This window comes from Rhipicephalus sanguineus, chromosome 11 (assembly GCF_013339695.2).
Source record: "Rhipicephalus sanguineus isolate Rsan-2018 chromosome 11, BIME_Rsan_1.4, whole genome shotgun sequence".
Classification (NCBI taxonomy): Eukaryota; Metazoa; Arthropoda; class Arachnida; order Ixodida; family Ixodidae; genus Rhipicephalus; species Rhipicephalus sanguineus.
This window is the reverse complement of record NC_051186.1, coordinates 69,138,764-69,165,010: the sequence shown is the minus strand read 5'-3', so window position 1 is coordinate 69,165,010 and position 26,247 is coordinate 69,138,764. Positions and strand designations below refer to the sequence as shown.

At 48.3% G+C, this 26,247-nt stretch overlaps 2 protein-coding genes across 2 annotated transcripts in view; one reads left to right on the top strand and one right to left on the bottom strand.

The window, feature by feature from the left end:
• Nucleotides 1-25,693, top strand: part of LOC119375112 (ovalbumin-related protein X-like) — a 27,018-nt gene extending 1,325 nt beyond the window's left edge. Inside the window, exons 2-6 of the mRNA XM_049411165.1 lie at nt 551-739; nt 1,148-1,309; nt 2,642-2,812; nt 15,097-15,240; nt 25,217-25,693. Of these exons, the coding sequence (XP_049267122.1) occupies nt 551-739; nt 1,148-1,309; nt 2,642-2,812; nt 15,097-15,240; nt 25,217-25,549 (999 nt within the window). The 3' untranslated portion in view covers nt 25,550-25,693. The remainder of the gene's footprint in view (nt 1-550; nt 740-1,147; nt 1,310-2,641; nt 2,813-15,096; nt 15,241-25,216) is intronic.
• Nucleotides 1-26,247, bottom strand: part of LOC119374742 (proteoglycan 4) — a 213,212-nt gene that overhangs the window by 93,873 nt on the left and 93,092 nt on the right. The window contains exon 2 of the mRNA XM_037644928.2: nt 17,758-17,953. The gene's annotated coding sequence lies outside the window, so the exon portion shown is untranslated. The remainder of the gene's footprint in view (nt 1-17,757; nt 17,954-26,247) is intronic.

The following is a 26,247-nucleotide window of genomic DNA, read 5'->3' as shown; positions in this document are numbered from 1 at the left end:
ATTTCGCGTCGAAAATCGCGTGACGTCACGAATTTCAAAACGTTTTATTCGTATTTCGGCCACACTGACTCAAGGATATTTTCTGAAACTTGTTATGCTAAGTCGCTGGCTCCCTCAGAGGACAATGTACTTCATATTTACCGACTAGGAACTACGTAGGCCATAATATACGCCGTAAAAATCTATGACGTCACGGCGTTTGGTGCGGGAACTTTAAGGTGACGTCGGCCGCCCGCATTACTTTTTCTTTCTTTTTTTTTTACGCGTTTTCTCGCTTACACAGCGTCTTCTCGCGGCAAACGTGGCGGCGATTTTGGTATTGAGAAAGCGTAGTTCACTAACACGAGCAAACTCGTTTCTCTCTCTGCTGTCCTTTTAATGCTACATCGACCTTTGCCGAGCTATATATATATGGGCGATAACGAAGGACATCGTTTATTAACAAAGTAGTGGTTATAAAGAAGCAACTACGGCTCTCTCTCTCTCTCCCCTGCGACTTCGTTATAACGAGCTTTTAACCGTGCGCACACATATATATTAACCCTCGCAGGTGAACAAGCGCTTCGAGATGCCCGGCGCCTTCCAGACGCTGCTGTCGCTGCTTCGCAGCAAGAGGGCCGACACGCGCCAGGACATGTCCTGCCACGCGTTCGTCGAGAGAAGCCTGCAGCTGGCGCCCTCCTTCGAGGCCATCCTCGAGAAGAAGTACGAGGCTGGAATGCGCACAGTCGACCTGAAGGTATATGACACTACGCATACGCGCTTCATATAGATTCTGTTGAAGCGTATAGACATTTGGGCGAGTTCGTGTGGTTCGATTTTGATGAGTTGGTAGCGCAACCCTAACAGAGACGAAGAAAGAACATATATCTGCTGCATTGCATTGCATTGTGTACGAATGCATTTTGTGTGTGTGGCGGTGAATGCATTGCACTCCGGATTATGCCAAGTGAAACGGGACTTTGTTTAGTACGCAGTATACTAAAGCATTTTCACGATAATGTGTTCCAGTACATTCAAGTAGCGTGCTAAAAAACACTCGCGACCACTCGGCCGCACCGTTTCCGAGAATCGCCGGCGTAAAACGAGCCCTAAAACGCACGGAGGTGTGGCTTCATCCTTTGCTCCAAAATGGCGTTTGACACAGGACGAACCGGACAGCGTCCGCGAGCAGGTGAACTCGACGGTCGAGAAGGACACGTGGGGCGCCATACCGCAGCTGCTGGTCACCGGAGTCACCGACCACGACACGAGGATCGTCCTCTGCGACTCCATCTACATCAAGGCCAGCTGGGACACCGTCTTTCCCGTGAGTGTGGGGGGAACGCGCGCTGCTCGTACATGCATATCTCAACAGCGGCATCCCGCACGAAAAAAAAGAAAAAAAGAAAGAGCTTTAGGTGACGTACAGTATAAGAACCGAAACTAGCTTTTAAAAACACACTGTAATTACTTTTTCAGGGTGCACTCGCGCTTAGCACTACCTTTACTAGGCTCTTGAATTCTTGGCCTTTTATTTGACGAAAAAAAAAAAAACGACAACTGAAAATATTCGTGTCCGTACCCCTTTAAAAGAGTGCTGACACGATTTGAGACACCGCAAAAAGGACATTTTTTTCGTTACTTTGGTATGCAGTGTCAACGCTCTCCAATCACCGGAGTCGGAGAACACGTATAAAATATTTTACTTTTGATTTTAAAGTTTTTGTCGCTGAGCATCTGCAAGCCAGCCCCACTGCAACGGACACTACACCAACGAGTCAACACACTTCCCCTGAGCTTGCGAGCTCTGCGTCCTTCATGCATCCTAAATCGCATAAATCACTGTCTGCGTTACCGGACGACAATTCACTCCTCGTTGTTTACGTGCTCCACGAGCAGATGACATACTTGCCGCTGGTACGTCGCGAGCTGCTGTCTGCCAGTGACGTCACACTGCGATGACACGTCACTGAGAAGCCACCCCCTCGATATCGAAACCGAAAAGTTTTTTTTTTTTTTTTATCTAGGGGTATTAAAAATATATATTCGATGCATTCACAGGCACCACAATACTCGTTTTAGGTTTCTCGACACCAGTATTTTTATTCAAAACAACAATCCGAAAATTTTCAAAATTTGTGTCAGTACACCTTTAATGTGAAAATTATAGAGGTAGCCATAAAACTACTTCACAATAGTATTTTAAAAAATATTCAGGAGCCCTTACGGGGAGATGAGGGAAGTGAATACTTGGCGTGGGCGTGCCTAATGTTCTTTATTTCTTTTTTTCTTTTATTTACTTATTTATAGGTAGCTGCCGTCCCCGGAAGGCTGTTCTCGCGCTCAATCAGCATGACGTTGTATAACCCGTATGTATAACGGCCCAACGAAACGACCGCCACGCGATCGTGAAAGCGCGGGTTGAGAACTCATTTTTCTCGAAGATGGAATTTTCGTGAAATGTGCAATTCCTGATATGAATCTTACGCGTTGTTCATTCGATCGCTTTTAGTCGTCCAACACGGAATATTTCAACGAAGCGCCCATAGCAAGTGCAATGCTTCCCGCCTCATAGAGCCGCAAAAAAATTGGCTTTTTTAGCGAACCTCGCCGGCTTCACGAGTCAGTTGCTTCAAGCTTCGCTTGAAAAACACTGCAGGCTTCCGCTGCGGCGACCGAGAAGCACCCGTTCAACGTGAGCACGAGCCGGTCAGCGAGCGGAGGAGGCAGTGCTGCCGCCTCGGGCTCGGACCGCGGGCCCGAGCTGATCCGCATCTCGGGGGTGTACCGACACTGCCGGGACGCAGAGAACAAGCTGCTCGCCGTCGAGGTAATTAACTCGGGCGCTGAACAGTAACCATTACTACACCTTATTTTTTATTCATTTTATTGAACCTTTGTTATTTATTTTGTTATCTTGATATTTATTTTTTCAAACCCTTTATTACTTTATTGTTAGTGTTTGCTTTATGTATGCATGCTACTACCCCCCCCCCCCCTTTATGTAATGCCCTCGGGCCTTTAGGGTACATGAATAAATAAATAAATTAAAAAACGCGCAGTAGCGGAACTTCAGGCTGCCGTCACATGTGGGAGATGCGTGCCCCGTGCGGGAACGTCACGAATGACGTCACTGCATGGCGTGCAGCGCCACGCCGCTGTCGACTATGGTTCTGGCAGCAGGCATGCTGGCAACATAGCGAGAACCGCGAAGCGGCACGGCGCTTAAGTTAACCTATAGCCAGTGTCGTTATTTGTTCCTGCCCCTTACGTCAACGTGTATCGATGACCTATAGCGGTGAAATAAACTACACAAGACTTCTCCGAGCACACTTTATCAATATAAACCAATTCATTGTTTCTCTTTAGTGTCCCTTGAAGCACAAAAAAAAGACATTGAAATTTTAGGCATCGCGTTGCGATATCCAAAAAAGACAAACTGCATATATTCAGATTCCAAGAACCTATAGAAACTTCAATAACATTTGCTGGCAGGCTAGTGTCTTCCTTGTGTTTCGTTTCGATTGTGCTATTTTTACATATGAACCTATAGAATGTTTGAAGTTACAATGAGCAAGCGGAAGGTATACCGAATTAGCATTGATAATTCACACAAGCGCTCGACTCTAAACAGAAAGCATACATAGAAAGAGCGTTGTAGTTAAAACAAGCAAGTTGTTCAAGGGTGCCGCTATAGAATACTGGCTTCCACTTCGTTTTTTTTTTTTCCTAACCAATTTTTGTGGCGGCCGTCATTGTTAAAGCGTGTTCGCTGCTTCGTTAAATCAATTAAAAGTCCGAGGTTGCGAAACAAATTGGCCGCGCCGCTCGGAGGCCCCGTTTCGTACAACGCACAGATCGATGGAAAAGGAGCTCGTTTGCCTTGACTGACTGCACAAGCATAATCACGTTCGCCTGTATTACGCTTAGGTTTAAGAGTCATCCACCTCATTTTCTGAGAGAGATTGTTTTTTAAACGCATTAGCGTTAAATTTGGACACTAAAGAGAAACAATGAATTGGTTGATAAATTGTGCTCTAAGAACTCTAATGTCGTTAATTTCGCACATCATAGGTTTATTAATAGAGGAGAAAATCGAGTTCAAAGATTCCTTTTTTAAATTTCACGCCGAAATCTCCCCGCGTGACGTCACAGATTTCAATCTGTATTTATTGTATTTTGGCGCCATTGGCTCAACAAAATTACCCCAAACTTGGTATGCTAAGTCTATGGCCACCTAAGAGGGCGATGTACTTAACTTTTACCGATTAAGAACCACGTAGTGCCTAGTAGACGCCGTAAAAACATGTGACGTCACGGCGAATGGTGCGGAAACTTCAAGGTGGCGTCGCCACCCACATTTTCTTTTTGCGCGTTTTCTCGCTTACTAAGAGCCTTCTCGCAGGAAGCGTGGTGTTTTTGGTATCGTGAAAGAATACTTTATTAATATGAGAAAAATTGTTTTGTTCTTTAGTGTCCCTTATAAGGTATTACAAAAGCGGCCGGAACCCGCCACAGTGTTCTAGTGGTGCTCGACCGCCGACCCGAAGGTCGCTGGATCGAGTGCCGGCCGCATTTTCGATGGAGGCGAAAATGCTCGAGGCCTGTGTGCTTAGATTTAGGTGCACATTAAAGAAAGCCAGGTTTTCTATATTTTGCGGAAGCCTCCACTATACGGCGTGCCTTACAATCAAATCGTGGTTTCGGGACGTCAAACCCCAGCAATTATTATTAACGTATAGATATGGACGGAAAGGAACATTTGTTTGCCCTGACTATACACACTCATAACCACGTTCGCCTGTACTACGGTTAGTTTCGAGAGAAATCCTCCAAGTTTTCTGAGAGAGTGTTTTAAACGCATTAGCGTTCAACGTATATTATACGAAACCACTCGGAATGAACGGCTTCGGTTCGGATTGCAAAACTTCCAGCCGGTACCGCTTTGTTGGACACTAAGGTGAAACAATGAATCGGTTTAGATTGATAAATTCTATTATGAAGACTCTAACGTATAGTTAAATTGACCATCCTATGTTTTTTTTTAATAGAGGAGAAAATCAAGGTCAAAGTGCCAATTTTCGGTTTCGCGCCGAAATCTCCGTGCGTGACGTCACGGATTTCATAGTGTAATTGTCGTAATTTGGCGATATTGGCTCAACGAAACTTCCTGAAGTTGGTATGTTAAGTCTACGGCATCCTCAGAGGTGTACTTCATTTTTACTGACTTGGAACTACGTGGGACCTATAGACACCGTCGAAATCTATGACGTCACGGCGTTTAGTGCGGGAATCTCACGGTGGCATCACCGCCCGCATTTTCTTTGTGGGTGTTTTCTCGCTTACCAAGCGTCTTCTCGCGGCAAGCGTGGTGATTTTGGTACTGTGAAAGAGTAATTCACAAATGTGAGAAAAATCGTTTTTCTATTTAGTCTACCTTTAACATTGACAATTTACACGAAGTCTTGACTCTAAACAGAAAGCATGCATGGAAAGACCATTGTGATTAAGATTAGCAAGTTTTGATCGGGAGTTCCGCTGAAATACTGACTTCCATCTCGTTTTTTTTAACGATTTTTCTGACGGCCGTCATTGTTAAAGTGTGTTCGGTGCTTCGTTAAACCAATTAAAATCTTGAGGCTGCGAAACATAATAACCGCGGCGCCCGGAGCCACGTTTCGGATAACGCATAGATCGATGAAAAGGAAACTAGTTTGCCCTGACGCATAATCACGTTCGCCTGTATTACGATTTGTTTGAACAGCCATCGGCCGCCTCATTTTCTGAGAGAGATCGTTTTTAAACGCATTATAGCGTTTAACGTATTACGAAACCGGCCGGAACCCGCCACGCTCGACCGCTGACCCGAAGGTCACGGGATCGAATCCCAGCCGCATATTCCATGGAGGCGAATACGCTTGAGGCCCGTGTACTTAGGCAGTTTGTTAGCGCTGGTGTGGACGAGGACAAACAGGAAGAAAGACTAGACACATGGGCGCTACTCACAATTATGTTTATTCCTTGATCGCGTCGAACAAAAGCGTCTTCATTTGCAAGTCACAAAATCATGTGACCTTCGTAAGATACGAGAACCAGACAAAACCGGACGAATCAACAGAAGAAACACTACAGCGGAATCAGACAACAGATAATTAAGGTTTACGGTTTGCGCAGGAAACTAATTTCTTTATGAGACAGCGTTAGCGAAATGTTGTATCAGCAAGACTTCGCTGGTGCTTGTATCTTACGAAGGTCGCATGATTTTGCGACGTGCAAGTGACGGCACTTTTGTTCGACACGATCAAGGAATAAAACTTATTGTTGTGAGTAGCTCCCATGTGTCTATAGTGTCTCTTCTGATTTGTCCTCGTCCACACCAGCGCTAAGAAAACAGCCTTTCCATCATGCACTAAGAAGCCCACATCGCTATACGCTCGTATACTTAGATTCAGGGTCACGTTAAAGAAACCCATGGAGGTGTTCGAAATTTCCCGGAGCCCTCCACTACGGCGTCCCTCGTAATTATATTGTGGTTTTGGGACGATTAAACCCCAACAATTATTATTAATGAAAACCAGCAGATAATGAAGCCAAGCAACGGATATACGAGCTACTCGCCATCATGGCTATACGAGCGGCGCTGACTAACACTCCCACGTTCGCATGCACATAAATACCCGATAATGTGGACGAGGGGACGACCGTCACCGTATACCTCAATTGGTCGGGCGCGTAACGCGAAGGTTGCAGGTTCGGTCCCTGCCGGCGGCAAGCTGTCTTTTGGTCCAAATTACTTTGTTCACATCTACACTCTAAGCTGCAAAGGTGCGAAATGGGAGTAAGTGCTGCATTTCGTCCCCGCAGCAGGTAGTTAGTCCCCGGAGGGATTAACTGCAAGACGAGGGTGTCGTGTGCAAAGCGAGGGAGGAACTGTTAGACCACAGGGAGCAACGTTTACTCCCATGGAACTTTCCGGCGCAGTGGCGGCCTCGAACGAATGGTCAGTATGCGCGTATCAAAGAGTTCGCTAAATAAATAAACTGTTAACAGTTTATTTAAGTGTAACGGTCTTGTCAACTACGGCAACTGCGGCAGAAGTAAAGTAATATCGTTCATATGCGATAATAATAAACAAATGTGAAAAAGCTCCCACACACAAAAAAAAAAAAATGTGCTCGCGCCCAAGCTGTATCAATGCGCGGCGTGGTGTTCTCGTCGTATGCGCGGCAAGCTATGGACTCGGCGGTTTTGCGGTGTGTTGTAGATGTGTTCTCGTTTCGTGGTTGCGAATGCTGCCACTGCGGTGCACTGAATCACCTTTCGCGCTGTGGTAAACGTGCTCCGCTACTGGAACGAAGTGCTACGCTATCGAAATGCTACGCGCCGACTGGGGCATCGCCTGAGAGGTGAGTGTAAACAGGGCTGCCATCACTCCGCGTGATTTTAACTGTGTGCAGTTGATGTGTAACGGTCACCGCTTGTTTAAAGGGGTCATGAACCACTTTTCCAAGTAATGATCTAATGGCCTCAGTATCGGAGTGTACTGCCTCCCGAATCGATTGCCGCAAAAATTTCTCGAATCCGTCAAGAATCAGCGGAGTTACGGGGGCTTGGCCCACGCTCCCAGCGCTTTCTCTCTTTTCTCGTGCCGGCGAGCGCACTGGAATCTAGACAGGGAGGGATGGCATGGGGGAAAGAAGTTACGCCAGCGCGCGTCATGAAACGCGATCGCTCTCCCGCTGTGATTCGCTTGCGCGAGTGCGGCTACCGTGTACTGAGGAGTGCGGCGCCGGCAAGTGGCGGCACCCGCGGCAAGAAGCGCATCTGATCCGAACGCCGCTCTCGATTTACGTGGGCTATCGGCCAATAAGCATGCTATGTCTCTTGCGACGTACAGCGGACAGACGCCCCGCCCACCGACGAGAGTGAGAACCGGCCTCTGTTTGAAAAGAGGGTGCGTGGGGAAACGGCAACTTCGCGCTCCGCTTGTGGCCATTACGCGGCGCGCACGACTGTAATATTTGGCAGAGCAGTTCATAGCCGTGTCAGCTTTCCGCAGGATGTGTTTTTTCAATCAGCCCAAGGGGTGCTTCATGACCCCTTTAACCTTCACGTTCTGCGCGAACAAAACACGCATGATTCATGAGCTCGCGCTATAGAGCGTCGCGAGTGCGCCCCGCCTGCTATAGAATTACAAGCATGATGCCCAAATAACGTTGCTTATCGGAACTTTTCGTGACCTTTTAAAAGAAGATTCACGTAAACTGCGCACAATATCTTCTATTGCAAGGTAAACAAGTCATTTGGGAAGATTGGCTGTTAAAATAGTATGTCTAGCTAAAGGCTTAGCACCGCTAACACGGGCAGTCGGCGACGGCATCGGCGATTTCGCTCGTTTGTAGCGATGCTAGGAATCATTTAATTTTTCTATTTCTCAAATGAAGATCAAGCTTTATTGATAAATAAACGGGCCCACTAGCGTGTCGTTGTGAAAGCGTGAAACGTTAAACTCGAGGACGGGTTTTTTGAACTTCATAACACATTCTTAACTGTTCCATTGCACTATTACAGGTTCTGTGAAAGAGCAGTTTTCGTCTATTTTTTACGCATGCATGCAGCATTTCTAACAGACGCCTTGGGACGTAACTGCAAGTGCACGAACAGTTCTGCCAGAAATATTAATGCTTCTGCAATTACTTCTTCAGGAAATCGATGAATGAGAGCGTTGCGCCTCCTGAGAACGTCTTCAACATCGTGCAGCTACGAACAACGCTCTCAGCAGCTGTCGATGGTGCTGTTGCACTTCCTGACGTCGGCTGGGCAGCATCCATTCGGATAAAACATTCCACTTTTCATTGTCTCGCCTATAATGCAGGGAAGCCATCCTATCTTCTGTATTCAACAAAGTTGTTCCAATTTATGTGTACGCACGATGCTGCAGAATTGACACGAGTCGTTGAATAAACTTGGTTGTATCTTTAGACGTTTTCGTTTTCTTTTTGTCATTAAACAGACATTTTCGCTGAACAATATAACCAACCGTGTTATCTACAGTGAGAAGCGAGCAAGCTTGGCACAGCGACGGGAGCATATATGTGAACATTTATATATATACATACATTCATCAAGCGCCCCAATTCGCTAGATACACGCGCGCAGAAAAACCAATCCAACGCATTTTACATTTTCATGAACGTCATCACCGAATGGTTGCTTGCGAAACACTGAAGGCTGAAGTCTAATATAAGGAATCTTGCTACTTTGACTAACGTGGCAGAACGTGCAGCTTCCAGACGGTACCTTTACATATATAGCCCCGGTAATATTCACTCCGCGACGTACTGGCGTGTGGTATAGTGGTTAGCGTACGCGACTGCTGATTCAATGGTCACGAGTTCTATTCCTGTGTGCTTGCTGTGAATTTTCTGTAGTTTACTTCTGAATTTATTTCTGTGTATTAATTGTATATGTCGTCAAATACATGTATCAACCTTCAAATTCTCGGTAACTCAACCGGAAACTGTAATAAATTGATTTTTTTTATCGAGAAGCAGCAACTGTTACTCCCATCAGGGGTAACAGTTCGTCCCTCCGCAGCTATACCATGCAAAAAGAGGAATAAATCAGTTACACCCTGAAAGGGGTAACTTTTACACCCCGACATTTCGTCCCTCAAAACAAGTGAGGACGAACAGTTCGTCCCCTGACAGTTACTCCCTAAAGGACGAATCGTTCATCCTTTAGGGAGTAATGGTTGTGGCAGTGCAGTTACCCCCCAAAAGGACGAACCACAATCCCCTTTTCGTCCTTTGCGGCTTAGAGTGTATATCATAATTGCCACAATACGCTTAAAACAGTACAATTAGCGTCTCCTATAGATTCATTGGCTTCATTATCTGCTGGTTTTCATTAAGGCTATGTCAAACAAAGAAACGATCCCCCAAGGTACCCTTCTTTCAAGAATTATTATTAACGTATAGATCGATGAAAAGGAACTTGTTTGCCCTGACTACACATGCGTAATCACGTTCGTCTATATTACGGTTAGCTTCGAGACAAATCCCCCTAATTTTCTGAGAGAAATTGTTTTTAAACGCATTAGCGTTTAACGTATTACGAAACCGCCCGGAATGAACGGCTTTTCAGTCGGGTTGCAAAACTTCCAGCCGGTAACGCTTAATTTAGTCCCCGAGATAACATTGACCTCGAGCGCATGGCGCCGAGCGCGGTGTTGCGGAACATTGCATCACGCGGAGATAATTTTTTTTTCCCGAGACGCTTAATTTATTCGCGAGGTGTAATCGAACGGTATCGATCCAAGAAAAATCGATCGTATAACAACTTGAAGCCTGTATGGCTACTTGCTCCTTCCTTCTCTTTCGACCACTGAGTAGTTAGCGCTTGAGCCTATCGCTTAATTAAAAGAAACGGTAACACAACTGGTTGAGTAAAGATAGGTTCTTCGTATGCTCTTTATAAGTATATTTAATTGTGTCGACATACTTGAGGAAAACTTAGGATGGGCTGCGCGAAGGCGGGTAAAAAAAATCGGCAGCCCGTCTTACTGCACACTTCGCAATGCGTTAACAGGGTGTCTACTGACATTTCTAAATTCCCTGAGTTTTCCAGGTTTTCCCTGAGTGTTTTTGTTGAAATTCCCTGAGTGAAACAGAACTTTGTTTTATGTCAAGATGGGTAGAGACCATATCGCTCGGTGATGTCACTCTCTAATACGCATTTTAGAAAATGAAAATGACTTAATCCCATTTGAATAGTACATAGAACAGATAAACCTCAATATAGCGAAGTTGGTAAAAGCGGCAACTCACCTCGTTATATCGAAACTTCGTTAAACTGAAATTCGACCTTTCATGCAAGGCATAGTTACTGAAGGATTAATCTTAAACTGAAAGGCCACAAGAATGCTCGACTAATATATAGCAACATGAAAAACTTCTTTGTTATTTTTTGCGCGAAAAAAATCAATTTTGTTGAGCCTGAGATGCAGCAATCACAGTAGATGCCTTGCCAGAGTGTCACATGTAAAGACGAAACAAATGCGGGTTTAATGCACTGTAGAATTGCGCTTGTTCTGCTGCTGCGGGTGTTGTCAAATCCTCGCGCGTTGCCCAGAGCAATGCAACGCCTTTGCTATCATGTTGCCCAACCGATCTATTTGCTCTCCACGAACGCACAACATCGAAAACCATCCCACGTACGAAAAAAAGAGTCAGTTTTACCGCGAGACCAAAATAGTAATCTGATAGCAACAAAGAGGAATTTTATATGAATATAGGCTAGCAGCTCGCTCCTTCAGGAAACGCAGCCGCTGCACTAAGAGAAGTGCCCTATCTATGATCTATGGCTCAGGGGCGGATTCAGGTACATAATGGGGGGGGGGGGGGGGGACAAAGGCTGAAGCCAACGCTCAGCAGTGCATTTTGGTGGGTCACGCATATTTACAAACAGCCCAGAGGGGATTATGGCGGTGCTTAAGAAGCCTTCGTTGGAAATGTGCATAGGGAAGCAGGAAAGGGTAGAGCAATGAGAGGTAGAGAGCAGGGACAAGATTCTCTTTACCCCTTTTGGACAGTGGCAGGCAAAGCAACCTGACAAAGGGGGCAAACTCGACAAGCAAGCCTGACAAAGGAGGTGGACGACAGGCACTGAAGGGAGGGGGCGGGGGCTGGCTTGGGGGGGGGGGGGCGATCGCCGCTACCGCCCCCCCCCCCCCCGGGATCTGCCACTGCTATGGCTTCAACGGAAGTTTTGCAATTAGAGCACAACACCTACAAAGGTATGAGCAGTCTGCTGATCCCCACTAAAGATACCGCGGCGCACGCGCCAACGCCCGCTGGTACAAAGTACGCACTTCCTGTCGGACTCACGCAGCCAGCCCCCCCCCCCCCCCCCCTTCCCAACGCACCGGCTCCCATCTCCATGTGCCCATCGCGCGGAGAAGATGGTCGGCTCGTTTCATCTCTGCCTAAGACCCGGCCGTTCGTCGGCAGCGTTCGCGCACTTTCACTTGCACATGGAGCATGCGACGCGCGGGGTGATGTAATCGCGATTTGTACTTGATAGGGAAGATCATGGCGAAGGCAAAAAATTCGCGTCGGATTGTCTATATAATTGCTATCGCAAAAAAAAAAGCAATATATCTGCGGGCTAAGATCGCATGAAAGCACGGCAACAGCCTGAATTACGGCGCATCCGATTATGGTGGAAACGTTACTGTTTTCCGACATCGCGCGCCGAATCGAGCATGTGGGACCCGTGCCGGTGTCGCGAATTTCGGTCGCCGCTGTGCCATGGCTCTGAAAAGTTTTGTAATTCGGCTTTGTAGCAAACACCCACGTGGTGTGGCTGGTAATTGCCAGCTGCAGCCCCAAAAAATTTCAGTCGACTGCCTAAAACTTGTTTCAGCAGTGCCCTCATCGGGGAAAAAAGAAATAAAAAAGCTTTCACTTGCTGTGAATGGGCCCGTTAGTTACGCTAGCTCTCGCCTGGAAATTTATTGTATTCTTCACGGAGTCCTAAATAGCATCTTTGAAGCTCGGGATCAGAGCGAGTGAGCTCTCCGATAACAGCCAACAAGCGTCTTTTTTCTCGCCGATCGGGATGGCTTGCCAGATACGAGCCTTGTCGAAGACATCCGCTTCCTGCGCGATCGTGATCGCTTGCAAGATAACTCAAGCTCGTTACATCTACTGCTACCGCTTCTACAACTAATCATGCTTGTTACTTGACACGCGGCGATAACAAAAACACCATATCGGGCGCTAACGCACAGCACGCGCGAGAAAGATTACAGAACTACACCGCGTACTCCCAGAACATCCTGACAACATTGCGTGATACGATGTGTCGTGGTTCGCGGTTCCCGCATGCCACGCCGGATTCCCTCCCACTTCACCGCTCCGAAGGCGATGACAGCATCAAGGTGCGCCACTTCCCCGCAGCCGCAGCGGCCGTTTAATTTGAAAAATGCGTTCACAAAATATCGAGCAAGCGCTACCGCGACTTTTCGTCGCCTTTCAATAAAGATACTGTGGATTTTCCCTGATGGGAGCACAATTTCCCTGAGTTTTCCCTGAGAATTTCCAGACTACCCATAATCCCTGAGAATTCCCGGTTTTCCCGGTTTTCCCGGTCGGTAGACACCCTGGTTAAGTTACGCAACAGGGGACATCCTGGGGACATGCAACAGGGGACATCCTGCAAGGCATGACGAGCCGCAGTGTGAGAGACGCGCATTAAATTACCTTGACATTTTTGGTCGATTGCATTGTTCCAACCAGGCCCATAGCCAGGAGTTTTTTTTTCTTGAAGGAGGGGGGGGGGAGGTAAGCATTGCTGAAGGCTTTGACTATACGAGAAAAACACCTATTTTCATTATTTATTTTCGGTAAAACGACCCCCTTCATCAAAATTTCGGGGTGGGGGGAGGTCCCCCCCCCCCCCTCAGCTACGGACGCGTTACAAGTAATCGATTACTTGTAATCATTTAAATTTTCTTTTAATTTTGTAATACAATGGATTACTTTTTGGGAACTGTAATGCTCCGGGTAATTAAATTACATATTCTTGTAACTGATTACCGGTAATAAATTACTTTTTTTTTCCCCATGATCAAGTTGTAACCAGTCTTCTACGGCAGTTCTCGTCCCGAAATATATATGCGACAGCTCTGTAGGGACTCCCCGTCCTGTCAGACGGGAGGATACAGAGTCTATATTTTTCACATTTTCCTTGGCGTTGCCTGCAATGCCTTCCCTCGAGCGCCAGCGACAGCGAAGCGCGACGCTTCGTAAGGATATGGCCACCAGCATCGAGGCACTGCGCAAATACGAGCTGGCGCGCAATGTGTTGCTATGTTATTACCAACCTTCCTTCCAGCACATTCATTGAGAGAGTGTTCAGTCTGGCGGCAGACATCTTAACGAGGAAGCGTGGAAGAATCAGCGACGACAGCCTTGAAAATCAACTCTTGTTGAAAGTTAACAACGTGTAACACTATATCACATAGTATTAATGAGAACTAACAGACAATAACGCCAAGGAAAGTACAGGGGGTGTTATCTGTAGTATTTAGAATGTAAATGTGAAGAAAGTAAAGTGGACGAAAAGGTGCGCCATGCCTTCAGGTTGTATGCGAGGGATTATTGGTCAGCTGCCAACTCGTAAAAAAAAAAAAAAAAAAGATCACGTGCTACGTGACGCCAAGAGGCAAAAAAAGTGTTCCACACTCGCCGCCATGGCTGCGATTGACGCTGACCAACACTCATAGGTTTAATCAACATATATACCCCAGAAAGTGGACGGGAGGATGACCGCCGCCGTAGCTCAGTGGTAGAGCATCGGACGCGTTATTCGAAGGTCGCAGGTTCGGTCCCTGCCGGCGGCAAGTCATCTTTTCGTCCACTTTACTTTCTTCACATTTACATTCTAAATACTACAGATAACACCCCCTGTACTTTCCTTGGCGTTATTGTCTGTTAGTTCTCATTAATATTGTGTCTAACAAAGATAAACGAGCCCTTGAAAAATCATAGCTTTCCTTCACTATATCACATAGGCCACAGTAAGCCTCCCAGCCTTCACGCAAGCCTCCAGCCTTTTCTCTCTGCATGCAAGCCACAGTAGTTCGTCGTAGTTTGAGTAAACTTGTCGGCAATAAAAATTTTGAATGAAAGTAACGCAAAAGTAACCAATTACATTTCTGAAATTGCTCAGTTACTTTTCTGGAGCTGTAATTGACCACCGTAATGAATTACATTTTAAAGCAAGTAATTGTAATTGTAATCGGTTACTTATTTTCGCTAACGTGTACAAGCCTGCCTGCCAGTGACGTCAAACGTGACGTTTTTGCTCAGCTCACGCGACTCACCCGCATGTGGTGGCGACCGGAAGTTCCCTCGCATGCTGCATGCGTTCTTTAGGAAATGGCAACGCGCTGTCCTGGCATTCCATTAATACACGTGCCGAGTACAATTCCTGGACTCTTCAGCGTGATGTATAAGCGAGGCAGAAATCTTGAAAAGCGTTTTCGCACGAGTACGTATGACGTCGTTCATCTCTCTCTTTCTCCCCCCCCCCCCCCTCCCCCTGCAGGTTCCCCTGCGCGGAGGTCAGCTAAGCCTGTTGCTTTTCTTGGCGGACAACGCGCCCAGCCTGCGCCGATTCCACAAGCACCTGTCCCTTGACCTCTACGAGAGAATGCTCGACAAGCTACAGGACACCGGCGAGCGGATATCGGTGCGTGTTTATGCTCATGACGTCATACCCGGAGTGTCCCACCCATTGAACACTAGAGGGGAATCGGGCGATAGTGTCTATGGAATCTGCAACGTATGGCGCTTCAGCCAGCATGGGAATGATGGGTACGTAGTACATGGATTTGCCTAAGCTTCGTAACTTAGGGCTCCACGTGGCTTTTTTTCCCTTTTAAAGCTGGTAATTATTCAAAATATTCAACAGTCACCTTGACCCTTTTAGGCTCACCAATTCTAATCAGCTCGCGAGGTTCACAACGAGCCGTTCTTTGATAAACAAAAGCCAAAGCACAACAATAAACAAAGCCGCAACCGTGCTCGAAGCCGCAAGCACAAAGACTATATAGGCAAATCCATGTGTATACACCCATCGTTGCCGTGGTGGCTGAACAATCGCAGCGCCCCAGTTCCCCCGTATTAAATATTGTAGGAAATTTTATGGGTACACCTCTACTGGTGTTCCAAATTGGAGTCCATACGATGATATCTCAGTGTATCATATTCAATACCACGGAACGCTGCCGGCGTGTGCGCGAGGGCTTACAGCAGAACAACCGCGTGCTTCAATGTCACCATAACGCAATCAGAATACTGCTGGTATGTGTATACGAGAACCAGCAGAAACATCGCGCCCGACCACAACGTATACGCGACTTTCCGACATGGTTCACAAACATGGCGGCTCTCGCCCGCAGTTTGGGATTTAGCTGTGAAAGCGGTCGGGGACTCAGGGATAAGGAATAGTTGGGTGAACAGGGCCATTATTAAACGGGTATCGTCACTGGTTATTTAGTCGTATATGCGTAGAACTACATCAGTCCTTGGTGTATCTTCAATACAGTCGCTCCCGCAAGAGATGGTCGAACCCTTTTATACCATTCGAAACAGGCCACTTTGACAAGAATATTTCGCAAGAAAAAAAAAAACTGTCTTCTTTACACAAGCCACGTTCGATATACGCGCGGTTCGATAGGACGCCTGCGGACGACGGTTCGGCCACAAACCATAAATAGAGGCAACCAACGCGAGACGACGGCGACCCGCAAAACGGTCGCCCGCGGAAAGGAGAGCGTGCCGCAGCTCGCAAAGCCACGAAGTGGTCCCGTACACTGCATAGACCCATCGCGTGCTCACTTGTACTGCGCGCGCTCCCTGCAGTCGCGACCTCGTTCCCACGTGAGCCTCGGCAAGCGAGTAAAAAAAAAAAAGAAAAAAGAAATCTGCCAGCGCCGCGGATTGCACACAACGAAAGCGTCCGAAGAAGACAAGCTTCCTCCTTTTGTGTGCGTCCGGTGTCCGCCATAGTGAATGCTAAAGGGCCACATTGCGGTAACGTTCGCCCCCAACAATGTCACTGATAGACCTTCGTAGACTCTAGGCCGTTTTACTGATGTATTTCATCATAATCATCACCAGCCTAACTACACCCATCGCAGGGCAAAGGCCTCTCCCATGTCCTGGGCTTGCTGCGACAAAGTTGTCCCCGCAAACTTCTAGACCTCGTATGCCCACCTAACTTTCTGCCTCCCCCTCGCGCGCTGGCCTTTTCTAGAAATCCAGTCGGTTACTCTGAATGACCAGCGGTTATCTTGACTTCTATGCACTGCCCATGCCCATTTATTCTTCTTGATTTCGATTAAGATATCCGTAACGCCCGTTAGTTCCCTGACCCACTCTGCTTTCTTCTTGTCCCTTAAGGTTGCACCTGTAATTTTCCTTTCCACTGCTCGCTGCGTCTTCCTCAATTTTAAGTTGAACCCTTTTTGTAGGCCTCCAGGTTTCTGACCTGTAGGTACAAGTACCGGAAAGATGCAACTGTTGCATACTTTCCTCTTGAGGGATATCTGAGAATGCCTGCCGGATGTGCTCCACCCTATTCTTATTCATCTAGTTACCCAGTCTCATGGTTTAGATTTGCGGTAACTACCTTCTCTGAGTAGACGTACTCCTTGACCACTTCCAGTACCCCGCTGCCTATGGCGAACCGTGTTTCTCTTCCGAGGCTGTTGAACATTACTTAGTTTTAGAGCAGATGATGCAACAGCGCGATTAGAACAAGGACAACGAAGGAACGAAGACCACTGGACAAGCGTTGACCTTCGTTCTTTTGTTGTCCTTGTTCTAATCGCGCTGTTACGTCATCTGCTCAAATTATGAACCAACTGAACTAGCCCTCATCAGGCTGTTACTAATACTTAGTTATCTTCCCACTGATTTTCAGACCCAGCGTTGCGATACTTATGTTTTTAAGTTGCGCCATCTCGGTCTGTTAACGCTGCCGTTTTGCGCCTGTAACAATTCAATGAATGGTACTAGGCTGAACTCATTTAAGAAACGTCTGTACAGCTAAGGCGACTCAGTAGTCGATCGCTCGTTATCGCAGAATTCGGTGTGCACGCGACTTCACGTCTGCATTGCCATTTATACACTTCAAGAGAACAGAGCAGGCGACACCGTTAGGCCTCGCTACTGCATGAAGACAGTGCAGACGATTTCGTACCTTGTTATGCAGCTTGTAAAAGCACCGTATAGATCCAGCTGTAGCAGAAGCCGAATCCGAAGGCGACGTCGTGCACTTTATACTTCCTGCCGCAGCAGCTGCTCCTCGTTTTGTAATCCTTTCCGTTTCCTGGGCTTGGCGAAAAAAATGACGTAGCCAAAGGCTTGCGGACCTGTAGGGGGTCTTCTTTCGCCGCCTGTAATGAGACGAGAGAGGAAAAAAGCGTAGCGTAAATTAGGGGAGAGAGTTAGGACTATCATTTTTTTCTTTTCAATGTCCTTTATGCAGAGCAGCTGGTGACCGTGACGCCACACACAGTTTAACGGCCCGTCGGTTCGAGTGGTCGCTTTTGATACAGCTGCGCGTTTTGTAGCAGAGAATGAGCGGCGGACCGCCCGCGTCTTGCATACAGGTGTAACTCGCGTTGCGAACAGCCGCGTGACCGAACCCGTCTATATGCTGAGGCAGTTAATAAATGACAGAGAGATAATAAACATTTGTCTCCTTTTGCTCCGTGTACGTAGTCTGTGCGCATCTACTGAGTTGTTCGGATAGTCTTTATGAGATGCACTATCGCGATGGAAAGAAACGCGAACAGCGCGGCATCTGCGCGCTCCGCTGTTCGCATTTATTTTCAAGCGGTTTTAGCCCGGCTTGTGATAAAGAGACGCTAGGGTCATCCATGATACGTTCAAGAATGATATCATACATACATACATACATACATACATACATACATACATACATACATATACATACATACATACATACATACATACATACATACATACATATACATGCATGCATGCATGCATGCATACATAACCAGGCCCGTAGCCAGGGGGGGCCCAGGGGGCTCGCCCCCCCTTGAAATTTTGATGACACATGGTGTTTTATCGAAAATAAATCATGAAAATAGGCGTCTTTTCTCAAATAGTGAAGGTTTTCAGCAAGTGCCCCCCCCCCCCGAAAAAAATTCCTGGCTACGGGCCTGATACATACATACATACATACATACATACATACATACATACATACATACATACATACATACATACATACATACATACATACATACATACATGCATGCATACATAACCAGGCCCGTAGCCAAGGGGGGGGGCCAGGGGGCTCGCCCCCCCCTTGAAATTTTGATGACACATGGTGTTTTATCGAAAATAAATCATGAAAATAGGCGTCTTTTCCCAAATAGTGAAGGTTTTCAGCAAGTGCCCCCCCCCCCCCCCGAAAAAATTCCTGGCTACGGGCCTGATACATACATACATACATACATACATACATACATACATACATACATACATACATACATACATACATACATACATACATACATACATACTCAACAGCAAAAGATTGCGGGACGCGAAAAGCTATATTCTCGCTTTGTCTGGGAAGATTAGCTCAAGATAAATGTTCCATGCAGCCTGTAGCTGGCACGGCAACCTGTACAGTCACCAGCTAGGTTTGACGCATTACGCACTAATAGAGCCGAAATTCGCGTTTGTTGTGGAACCAACGTCCCGTAAACTTTTGCTGTCGGTCGCTTCTCTTTCGAGCATACGGTCTCGGTCTTTCGTAATTAGTAGGAGCGCTAAACGGCGGCTGCAGAAAAGACAACAAACTGCGCTCGTCTGTCGGTCTTTTACTGTCTCCGCCGTCGCTTCGCCAGCGCACCTACTAACGCGTTCCAAAATGTGCCAGCAATCTCAACTTTCAAGGCTCCGGCACTTCCCTCTGAAGACGGCAGCCATGAGAATATGTGGCACGCAGTTACGAAACAGTCGTATGAGAGAGAGAGAGAGAGAGAAGAAGAACCGCGATAGGAGGCCGTGTTATAGCACAACGCAGCACCAAGGCCGCCACGCGTCGGAGTGTCGAAACTCGTGGTTCTGCAAGGAAGACCGTCTCTTTTATTTTTATGGGAGGAGGAATGCATGGGCCTGGCGCGCTTAGCGGCCTGTTTTCCCGTTGCGTCCCCAATCCATCACGGAGGATCTCCATAAGGCACGCGTTCTCGACGAAAAGCTTGCAAGGTTCTCGAAAGGATGAAAGGGAAGACGAAGTGGAATGAGGGCGAAGATGGAAGTAAAGACAAGAGAATAAGGGAAAGACGGAATGGGGAATGACAGCTTGAAGCAGCTGGAAAGAATGGGGGGGGAGGGGGGAACGAGGATAGAAGGAAAGGGGGAAAGGATGAGCTGACGCACGAATTGAAAGAATGAAAAAAAGGTCGCAGTTTTCCCGCAAGGGCGAAGCAACGAGTGCGATGGCAACAACATGGAATGTTATACGAAGTAAGGCTAGCAGCTAGCTGTTTTTGGATCTTATCTCGCGAAACTCTAGAAAAGGCTGGTTTAAGCGAATACGGCCGCTCCAGGGAGCGAAGCCGTTTTCGTGCGGTCTGTGGCCTCAACGCGAATTAAGCGGTAAGAGCACAACACGCGTACAAGGGTAGGAGCCGTCTACTGATGCCTGTCGAGATAGCGCGAGACGGCTCCCCTTTCATCAAAGTTCGCAGTTCCTGACCGAGCGACGCAGCCCCCTCCCCCCCCCGCACACACACACCGACTCCCCTTCACGCTCCTTTGCCCAACGGAGCCGGCTGGAGCGTTCTATCTCTAATTGAGCCGCGCCCGTGTCCAGCCTTCGCAAGCTGTCGCTCATACATAAAACATAAGACGCGTGGGTCGAAGTTATAGATTTGGATTTTATACGGAACATGACGGCGACGCGAAGTCAAAAATGAACCTCCAGTATCCATATAATTGTTATCGCAACAAAAAAGCAAGAAGAGATGAATGCAAAAAAGCACGTATCGAATGCCCGATATTGCAGAAGCGTTTCAATGCAGCATTCTTCAGCTGTTAATCCTTCTGGAGAAACTCCGCATGGCTCACGTTCACAACACACCCCAATTGAATACGAGAATACACGCTAATTGTATATCTCCATATGCTCAAAATGTGACATCCCGTACGTGTTTTGTATGGATTCTTCATATGACATATATCGATGTGCCCGATATAATACACGGAAAGACACGTTTCATATTCAGATATACACCAGCTCGCGTAAGACAGGGTAAATATTGGAAATCGCGGGGAGAAGCCTTCGTTCGGCAGTGGACATAAAAATGGGCTGAGAATGATGATGATCATTTATGTTGGCCCACAGTCCATATGTTGATATTTGGCATACACGCGATTATTGGATGTGGAACGCACGGTTTCCATATGTTCAATATGTGACATGCACACAACATACAGTTTTGATGGAAACTTAACACGTTGCACATGGGACGTATGTCCATATGATACATGCAAAGGCATAAATTACATATGACTGGTCTAATGTTCATACCCCGTATGAGATTATTGGTTGCGAAGACATGATTTCTAGATCTCCATGTGTCGAAATGTCAGACGATCCACTTCCTATGTAATGTTTAGTACGATTTGTTTGTGCCCGGCGGCACACTAAATCGAACCCAGCACCTCCCGCGTTGGTGGGGAGGTGATGGCTATATAACACTTGAAGGTCGCTGCGGCAAACTTTTGTTTCGTCCCTTCAAACTCTTAATATGCCTAGTATTTACATTAGCCGGGAAAAGAGTATACTTATGGTTCGAGCGGAAAAGAGCTAGCCCGACTGTCATTCGCAGGTGAACGGCAGGCGCGTCGCGGCTCTGTGGGCGGAGCATACATTTTTAGATGCGAAGCATCTTATGGCGGAGTTCAAACCGGTGGTGGTGGTGGTGGTGGCGTGCGGCGTGACCACCCTTACTGCGCATGCGCGAACGCTCTCCACACATCTCCTCTCCCACTTCCCCTCACCCTCTCACTTACCCCTCTCCCCTCCCCTCTCCACTTCCCCCTCTCCCACTTTCTCCCTATCCACTTCCCCTCTGGAACGCGGGCTCGACATGCCGAAACGCTGCTTCGCATCGCCTCATGGTCCCCTTCAGCGGAGATGGTGTGATTTTTTCTTATGTTATAACCGACTATACAACGTATGAATTTAACCAGTTCACATAACTGACCTTGAATTACGTGCGTTAGCGCCTTTTTATCTCTTCTTTATATACCTCCATCTCGGGGCAGTTTCGCAGCGAGCGCTTACTGTTAGCAGAACTTGGAACGAACTTGGACAAGCGGCTGTGACAGAAATGTAGCCTACCACGCAAAAGTGACCGACTACCACGCAAGAGTGACCGACTGATTCTGTGTGTGCTGTGTCATGTGCTATCTTTCTCTCTCTCCTCTCTCCATCTTTAAATCTCCCCCACCCTGTCCCCATGTGTAGGGTAGCAAACCGGTTGGCCTATGCTGGTTAACCTCCCTGCCTTTCCTTCTTAATATTTCTTCTCTCTTCTTTCAGCAAGTAACGGAAATACGGTACGGTATTACCGCACTGCTCCTCCGTTCTCGTTCAATGTGTTTTTGCCGCTCCTACTTGCAGTGAAGGCACCCGGATACCACAAATGCTTTCTTCAAAAGTTACTACGGTGTTGTCACGTCTCAATGTTGCCTCTCAGCCTACGCACTGGTAACGAGAAAAACGTCGTTCGGCGAACGCACTGTCACCGGAACTGGGAGCGGCCAAAGCACAAAGAGCGGGAAAGGAGGGGGAGGGGGCGGTAATACCGCACCGTATTTACGTCCCGTATTTCTGTAACTTGATAAAAGACTATTTTCTTCATTTATACATTGACACTTCTACCGCTAACGCACTCAAATGGCCGAGGAGGAGGCAGGGGCGCAAAAGGCGGGAACCCGAAAAGGCGAGACGACGAACATCCATCGCAGCTCATCGGCACGACGGGTCGCCTTGCGGCGGTAGCCGCCGGCGATCGCCCCCCCCCCCCCCTTCCCCAAGAGAGAAAGAAACTCGCGGCTGCCACTGCCGCGCTCGAGGCATTCGCGCAACGCGTCGACAACGACTAGCGGCGAGCAGCAGCAGCAGCATCAGCGACGGCTGCAGTTCCCCGATCAATCGCAATATACCTCGTCGCCCCGACACTGCCACTCTCCCACTTCACTACTACCGTTTTCTTCCCCCCTTTCTAACAACAACACGCGAGCCACCCCCCCCCCCCCCCACCCTTTCCGACAACCAGGCGTGAGAGCTACCCCCTCCCCACCTTTCCAACAACCGCACGCCCTAACCTCGGCGCTCGCCCCCCGGGGGCAAGCATCTCCGCGGCACACAAAGCTCTCCTCTCCGGTGCGCTCCTACGGACACGGTTATTTACTCGAGCGAATAGAGTGGGAGAAAGAGGCGAGGAGGAGGAGGAGGAAGAAGAAGCCAAGAGGAAGAGGAGAGACAGACGTTTGTCGAGGATTAATTTGAGGCAAGTCAGCGGGGAGGAGGCCATGATAGCGGCTAGAGATCGCCGGAAGGTTTCGCGTCCGGCGCGCTTTCGAGAGGCCGCCGCAGCAGCGGTCGGCTGCTGCCATCTAGCGGTTTTTGCAGCTCTCCACACGACGGGCAGTTTTTGTCGGGGGGGGGGGGGGGGCGGTTGCCGACCTGCGAGCGAGGAGTCGTCGAGGTGTTGCTGCTCTCTCGGCGCCGGAAACGGGCCACGATTATACTCCTTCGCTCGCTTGCAGTTCTTTCGTGGCGTCGTTTCACCGTTCGCGTGCGCGGCGCGGTGGCTTTTGACGTTAGCAGAGAGACGCGTTCGTTTATTTTGTCAGATACGAGCTGGCACAAACGAGGAGGAAGCTTTGACGCCGACAGGCGGCGCACCGTTTATCAGTAACTCCAAGGAAATACCCTTTACAGGCATTCAATGATAAAAACGTTAAGAATTCGCAAGCAATGTCTTTTAACACGAAAGTGTTTTATGCCGGAGTCCACGAAGATTTTCATGACGTATTTCCGTCACGGAAATACGTCAGCAAAATGAACGCCGCCAAATGGCAAAGAAAATAGAGCCAAATGAAATCATTCATGCCATGGCATCTAGTTCACCATATATCGCACGTTTGCCATGCACGCATGCATGCACAATCTGGTATACACCATGCTAATGAAACGTATATTCTGGTATATACAAAGCATTACCTGTCATTTATGTTCATCACGCACTCGTGTCATGCCATGCCAATTTTGGTATATATCCAGTTAACAAAACGGCCGGAAGCGCACCCTGACAGTATTATGTAAATCATACCGTATATGACATGCATAACAGAGGGCGCGGCGCCGCGTCTAATCGCCATGCGCTGACGCGCTGCAACGCGTACGTGTGGCCAGGCCTTAACGGAACGGGTTCAATGTAAATTGAGGACAACGCAGCGAGCCATGGAAAGATAAATGATAGGTGTATCATTAAGGGACAAGAAGAGAGCAGATCGGGTCAGGGAACTAATGCGTGTTAAACGATACCTTAGTAGAAACCAAGAAATGGACAGCGACAGGACATGTAGCGAGAAGGCAAGAAAACCACCGGTCATTAAAAGTAAGAGACTGGATTCCAAGGGTAGGCAAACGCGCCAAGGGGGAAGCAGATAGCTAGGTGGTCAGGTGCAAGGGGAGGGGGGCAGAGGAGGCGACTACCCCCCCCCCCCTCTTATCAACTAAAGGGGGTCGCCAATTCTGCCCCATACCTTTACTCAGTCGGACTTTTCACGCCATTTTTTATTGCGCAGGGTTTATGGCTAGGCATGCTTTTTGACCAGAATGGCGACCGAGTACCCTGATGTTGCACACACAGAGAACTGTTCAACCCGTCAGAAAGCCGGGAACCAATTGCAGGCCTTGGTGAGAAGCACTGTTGCATCCATTGCAAAGCTTGTTCTCTTTCGGACTAGACCAACGGTGCGGGGTGGGGGGCTGCGGTGAGACTTGCCCCTTCTCCTCCTCCCCCCCCCCACACCCCCTTATGGAGTACCCTGCACACGCTTCTGGGCAGGTGAGATCAAGAAGTTTGCGGGTATATGACGGGGCCGCAGCGAGCTCAGGACCGGGTTAATCGGAGAGGGAGAGAAGGAAACTAGGAAAGGCAGGAAGGTTGACTAGACTACGTCCAGTCTGCTACCCTACACATGGGGAGGGGAACTGACAGAGAGAGAGAGAGGCACATTTCACAGCGCGCACACAGTGCAGCGTTGAAAACTTCAACACGGTGCGTCGCTGGAGCCGACGTTTCGACAAGCGCGCGGACTTGCCTTCTTCAAGGCTGCCACTTGAACGAGACAAGTCTGCTTGTCGAAACGTCGGCTTTAGCGACACACCGTGTTGACGAAGTTTTCATCCCTTCAAGCTACCATCTTCCCCAGAACTTACGCGTTTTTTAAATTTATTTACACAGTGCAGCGTATCACAGGCGGTCGCTGTGGAGGGCTCGTGGAGGAACATGGGAAAGGCACTGCGCCCTGCAGTGAGCGCAGTCAAGCTGACGACGACGATGATGATTTGTTACACGCGAGCGCAGGTGCTGGTGCCCAAGATGCACCTGGAGGAGACGGTGCAGCCCGCGTACGTGCTGAAGCACATGGGCTTCACCGACCTGTTCGACGAGCACGCCAACCTGGCCGGCGTCGGCCACAACCTGTTCGTCTCGGACATCATCCACAAGGTGACGCTCACGCTGGACTCCACGGGTGTCACGGCTGCCACCGCGGTGTCCCTCTCGCTCACAAACTTCTACACCGAGGAGCTACCCAAGGCGTACCGCGACGCGGCCAACAGCCGTCCTTTCATCTACATCCTCAAGACGCAGGAGACGGACCTCATACTGTTCGCGGGCGCCGTACAGGACATATGACGCGCCCGGTGGTCGTGCACGCGGTGTATACCGTGGGTGCATCCTCAGTGGTGGCGCCCCTCTAGTGCAAGGTGGCGCCCCCTGGGCAACCGTCGCTCCGCAACGGAGCGTTGGGCTTCGCGAAGTGGCGACATGGCTGTGGCGGTCGACCCTTCACTTCGCCACACGCAACGGAGCTTTGGACTTTGTGAACGTGAACTCGTGAACTTAGAAGTGACCACGCACTTCTGTGGCCTTAGGAGGCGTGTCACACTTACTGATCGACCGCCCGCGTTTCTTTTCCCTTCTCAATGTACTTTTAAGGTCAGCTTGTAATATATAAAGAAGCAGCAGTGTCACTTGAGATTACAGTTTACCTATAACCTTATGACTCTCCAAAATCTTGCTGTAATAGTCGATTTAGCACGCGCCGGAGATCTTCGTTTCCTCGAATGGCGCCTCCTAGATACGCGCGTCTGCGCGTCTGCACGTCATAACTGTATATACCACGAACCCGCGTATATAAGGGTGTACAAGTGCAACACTGCAAGTCCACGTTGGCCAACTGGAAGCTGGGTTCATCGCTCCCAGAAGATTACTGGTGTTAACAGCTTATAAAATTCTTATAAAATGGCACTCCTACGTAAAAGCAAAAGCTGAAAGAGTCTGTACGCTGGTGAGAGGTACATTGAACTCTCCCTTTAATTCCTCTCTAGCAG